The sequence below is a fragment of the Thalassophryne amazonica genome, chromosome 13 (genome assembly GCF_902500255.1).
Source record: "Thalassophryne amazonica chromosome 13, fThaAma1.1, whole genome shotgun sequence".
In the NCBI taxonomy this organism is placed as follows: Eukaryota; Metazoa; Chordata; class Actinopteri; order Batrachoidiformes; family Batrachoididae; genus Thalassophryne; species Thalassophryne amazonica.
In genome coordinates this window covers 97864500-97870386 of record NC_047115.1, presented here as the reverse complement: position 1 = coordinate 97870386, position 5887 = coordinate 97864500, and the positions used below count along the sequence as shown (strand labels likewise).

General features: G+C 47.2%; 1 protein-coding gene across 1 annotated transcript; it reads left to right on the top strand.

Annotated features, from left to right (window-relative positions):
- si:dkey-191g9.7 lies at positions 1-3831 on the top strand. The gene is made up of 2 exons (XM_034185241.1): positions 1-235; positions 2254-3831. Exon 2 carries the CDS (start codon positions 2264-2266, stop codon positions 3797-3799), a length of 1536 nt encoding a protein of 511 aa, XP_034041132.1. The 5' UTR covers positions 1-235; positions 2254-2263; the 3' UTR covers positions 3800-3831.
- The last annotated feature ends 2056 nt before the right edge of the window (positions 3832-5887 follow it).

The window sequence follows — 5887 nt, the reverse complement described above, 5'->3', positions numbered from 1 at the left end:
CAGCCGCTGCCTCTCCGGCACAAGAGGGATTTGGAGGCTGCATCCTGACATTTGTAATCAGATGTGGGGGAGGATTATCTCCTCCATCTAGTGCAAAGACAGCGGCTGCTGAGGTGACGCAGAAGACAACCTGAAGGACGGACAGTGAGTGGGACATGGAGCTGAAGACGGGATGAGGTCACCTGCAGATGTGAGGAGGATTTCTGGCTGCACCTTCCACACGGCTCACGGGAAAGGTAGGCCATGTTCACCGGCGTGTGTGTGCTCACGGGCGTGTGCGTGCTCACGGGCGTATGCGTGCTCACGGGCATGTGCGTGCTCACGGGCGTATGCGTGCTCACAGGCGTGTGCAAAACATGTAGAAGTCTTCTTCTGTCTCAAGGACAATTTGAAATGAACATCTGTCAAGTGACACAATGATAAAAGATGTGGGCGACAGGTCAAAGGTCAGGAAGCCGGACCCTGAGTGCAGGTCAGACGTCTGCGTTTCGTCACACAGGAAGTGAAGCATACAGCAGCAGAGACCAGTTTAACTCTGATGTGGTTTCTGTGATGCCCCGCCCCTTTAGGATGACATCAGCTGTGCTGAACCATCGAACTGACTGCTCCCATAGTCTGGTTTGTCCTTCCGATGGGGAAGAGGGCCATCTTCATGCATCATCTGATGAAGGGTGGATGAGGTGACGATGGTCTGTGTGTGAGATGGATTAAAGAGGAAGAGTTGCACAGAATCATCAGCCTCACTCGCTCGTCCCTACTTATCTGATTCCAGTGTTAATACATAGTCTAGGTGACTAGAAACAGGTCAGGTAGCAGGCCATGGCCACCAGCATCTTGATACCCAGCGTTCTTCATGTCTTGCTTTGCACTATATGCATTCCACCACATTTTGCTGGTCTGCCTTCCTGTCCAGTGAACCAGTCTGGCGGTTTCTTCCACACGGTCCAGTCTTTGTGTGTGAAGGTTGACATACCCAAACTCACCAAGGGTTTAAGACCCGTCGGCTGCCCTCATCATGGTTGAACCGACCAGTGGAAGCTGTTGGCTGGTGTGTGCTGTTGCATCCAAACGGCTACTGGGAGCCACTTGTGAGACCTGAGTGCTGGGTGAAGACCAGGGTGGAGGAACTACTCCAAAGAGCACCACATGTTCCTCCATCAGAGGTACTGTCCCTTCCTGACACCGCGCTCCCACAGACTTCCTGTAAAACTACTCAAACCTTTTTTTTAATATATTTTTTTCAAACTTCAGGCTCTCCAAGCAGTCTCTATTACAGCTGATTGTGCGTGTAGGTAACGTCCTTACATTGTATGTAACCCGGGTACGTGACCCGGGGAGGCAGGGAGCGGCCTGTTACATGACTCAAGGTCAACATGACACATTATTCCAACTCGTGTCATCACAAAAAACACCATTCAAACTCTCCTGGTAGCAGAAAAAGTGACTAGCAGAATAACAGCGGCACCTCGCTGCCGTGACACAAGGTTTCGGTTCTGTTCAAATTATTCCATAGCCCCCAGAACGGGTTCTTGTTGATGGAGTGTAAAGCTTGGTTAGTGTGGTTCTTTTTCCTCTTGATTGCAGTTTGAAAGTTTTAATGTTCCACAGTATTTGGCTCTGAGGACAGTGTCTTTGGGCTGGTGGTGTTTTAGGTTTGACAGATGTCACCACCCTTTTCTGATGTTCTGCCATTTAGACTCGAACCCTTCATGATGTTGGTTTTTAGTTTATCTTCTTAGTTTGGCCTTTGGTGCAGACCTCTGAAAGATCCTATCCAGTTGTTCACAGCCACATTGATACCTGCCGTCTTAGTGAACTAATTTAGTGAAATTAAGAGTTTCTTCAACCACCTCAGGTGAGTTTAGTGCCTGAATAAATATTTCTGAACTGTTCTGAGTCCATTTGTCGGGCTGGTTTGACTTTGTCAAGAGTCTCCTTAAAGCAGACCAAAAGTCGGTCTTGATGCTCAACCACGTCAAGACCTCAAGAATTCAGGGTCTCCACTTTTCAAGGTAAAGGCCCTGAATGTTCCAGCAATAACAACAAATGAACAGCTGTTTGAGTCATTGCCTGGTGAATAAAATTCCAAAACCACTGCAGGACATTTTAATGACCACTGTCATCAGGGTACCTGCTCCTGGGCTGGTCAGGTGATTTGGAGATTTATAAATAAACTAAATGGAATTCAATGAATTCCACATGCGTCCGTCCTGTTTGTGCTCTGATGACTAAATCCAGTTTTATTGTGTCTTAAAGGTCCTCCATGGATGGACATCCTGTGGCAGAACTCTACCCACTGGGGGTAACTGTGACCCTGGAAGCTACCCTCTCTCCTACAGCCAGGTTTTCCACCTGCAACAGCCCAGTAGAAGTGTTAAGAACCTCAAAACTCCAAGATGTTTTCAGGAACTCATGTCAGGACTCAAACAGGATCACAGGTGAGAAAGGATCCTGTTCTGATATCGAAGTTGACTACGGCAGTCCGAGGATCACTGGAGAAACATGTGAACATATAGATGGACAAATAAACCTTCCAGGGCAGCCGACAGAACCGTTTTTGCTCCCTGGGACTTCAGTCCACACCCACAATCATGTTGACACAAATACGTCCTCACAACACCACAAGAAAGTAGTGGATCCAAACACCGACTGCCCTCAGGAGCAGATGGGGAAACCGTCTGTCACCTTCTTGGCGGTTCACAGGAGTCACTCTGATTCTTTGTCTCTGGTTCAGCCCCAGGACACAGACAGTCAGAACTGTGCAGCTGCCTGTTATGGAGACAGTAAGACAGTAAGTGAAACAGGAAATCACTCCCTGTTGACCTGTGATCCATCCAAGCATCTGCAGCAATGCAGCGTTGGAGAAGGCAGGGTTCCAGAGCCATGCTGGGGGAGGTACGTCCACATCGCTTCACCCACAGCCACAACCAAAGAGGATGAAAACTGCCATCGGTCTCCTAAATGTGAGTTGGAACTCGGCTATGGTTCTTATATTCATCAAACCCATTGTGAGGACACATTTGCTGCCTACTGTCATCCCCAACCAGTCCTATCCCCTTCCCAGTTGTTACCGCCCCCTGGAGGAACAGATGCAGTCTGCAGCCTGCAGCGTTCTGTTGGTCCTCCGTTAGCGGGCAGCCATCTCACACTGCCTCGCCTGATCTCATCTGTCAGTGAGACCGGCCTGGACGCCAAGCATCTGCTCCACTGCTGCAACCTCAACTGCTCCTGGATCAGCTGTTTCCCTCCTGCTGTTGGGCCTCAATGCCAAAAACACCTTGTGGGTGAGGTACCTGCTTTCGGTCCCATCACTCACACAAGACCCACGACCCAGGACACTGGGACTATGACAGGTCACAAAGAGTTTAGGGATGTTGGGGTGCAGGCAAGTGAGACGGACACGGAGGCCGGCACGCTTCGCGTGCCATCACATGTGATCCCACATATCCTTCTAACGGAGGACAGCGGGAGTGACACTACCGCCAGGCAGACTGCAAACACGTGCGCTCACGGGAGCAAGAAACCAGGTGGTCCCCCCAAGTCCCCAGTCAAAGAAGTGAAGTGGGATTCAGAGGGGATGACATGGGAGGTGTACGGAGCCTCTGTGGATCCCGAAGAACTGGGTCTGGCCATTCAGAGGCACCTGGAGCTGCAGATTAAGGAGACAGCAAGTCGTGCCATGAAACTGTCCTCCCAGAACGCCAACACCGCCGGACAGAGCGGCCAAAGGATGAGGAACAGGATTATGGATTCCCTCCGGACCCCTGCATGTTGCTCTCGAACACCCGCTGTCGACTGATGTGTAGAGGTACTGTGCTCATGACCCAACGGGGCTCAGCCGGAAACATCCAGGGAAGCTCAAATAATCACACTTTGAACAAAGAGATGGTTTTAGATTGTCCCCAACACTCATCAGCTTGTCTCAGCATCATCAGGAACGTAAGGAGTCCTACTCCAACTCAACTCCAACTCGACTCTGTCTGCAAAAAAAACAAAACAAAACCAAAAAACAGGTACTGAAACAGGAAATGAGAGATGAACATTTTTGTGTTTTGCTTTTCTTGTCTGTCTTGTGGTTGATCCTTTAAATCCAGCGGCTGTGCAGAAAAAAAAGACCTGAGCCACAAAACGTGTCCGAGTGAATTCATATCAAATCAACTCAGTCTGCAAACATTTTCATCATATTCTGCTTTAAACAGTTTTTTGGTGAGTTTGTGCCAACGCACAGCTTCAGTGTGGGTGGACGTGCATGTGGGCTCGCTGTGCACAGGCTCACTCTTCTGAGTCACATCTTCTTCTTGTGTGGCAGAAACTCACTTTTATCATAAAGTGAGTTTTTTTTTCCACCCACCTGCAAACTAAAAACAGAAGTTACACCATGTATTTCTGCAGTTTTCCATCTGAAGCAGAATCACAAAATGCTTTAAAAAATGCGTCTCTCTCACACTCACACATCAGATTAGTGCCATCTGCTGCACTCTGGGGCTCCCTTATGGATTTGTGGATGAAGGACTTTGTGTGACATCATAAACAGGGACACTGACTTTGGCTGCTGGTGTTCAGACTGGAGCTGAGGATCAGACGGCGCAGCTCCGCCCAAATGGTGACGCGCGACTCATCGGCTCAAACTGTTCCGAACATTCATGGTGACTGACATCAGTGTGTAAAATCACACACATTCTGTGAGGAACCACAGCCTGGTGACAAAATATTACATAATACACAAAAGATATTTATGTGCATGTGAATATTATTATTTATTATTTCACAGTCATCAAGCAAACTGTGTTCAGTTTTTTTCACAAACAGTGTTATTGTTTTTAATCAAATTCTATTAAGTTTTTTAAATGCATAAATGGCATTTCTTTCTTTTGACTGTTGTCTGATTTTGATTTTTAGTTTTCTCTCCCAGACTGTGTTTATTATTTTTATTGTGTTTTCTTCTTCTTTGGTGTGAATTTATTTGCTCAGTTTGAATCATAATGAACAACAGCGATCAGATGTTTTACATCTTGGCCCCTTTACGTTTTAAATCCTGACCTCTTTACGTTTTATATCCTGGCCTCTTTACGTTTTACATCCTGGCCCCTTTACGTTTTACATCCTGGCCTCTTTACGTTTTACATCCTGGCCCTTTTACGTTTTACATCCTGGCCCCTTTACGTTTTACATCCTGGCCTCTTTACGTTTTACATCCTGGCCCCTTTACGTTTTACATCCTGGCCCCTTTACTTTTTACATCCTGGCCCCTTTACGTTTTACATCCTGGCACCTTTACGTTTTACATCCTGACCCCTTTACGTTTTACATCCTGGCCCCTTTACGTTTTACATCCTGGCCCCTTTACGTTTTACATCCTGGCCCCTTTACGTTTTACATCCTGGCCTCTTTACGTTTTACATCCTGGCCCCTTTATGTTTTACATCCTGGCCCCTTTACGTTTTACATCCTGGCCCTTTTACGTTTTACATCCTGGCCTCTTTACGTTTTACATCCTGGCCTCTTTACGTTTTACATCCTGGCCTCTTTACGTTTTACATCCTGGCCCCTTTACGTTTTACATCCTGGCCCCTTTACGTTTTACATCCTGGCCTCTTTATGTTTTACATCCTGACCTCTTTATGTTTTACATCCTGACCCCTTTATGTTTTACATCCTGACCTCTTTATGTTTTACATCCTGACCCCTTTATGTTTTACATCCTGGCCTCTTTACGTTTTACATCCTGGCCCCTTTACGTTTTACATCCTGGCCCTTTTACGTTTTACATCCTGGCCCCTTTATGTTTTACATCCTGGCCCCTTTACGTTTTACATCCTGGCCCCTTTACGTTTTACATCCTGGCCCCTTTACGTTTTACATCCTGGCCCCTTTATGTTTTAAATCC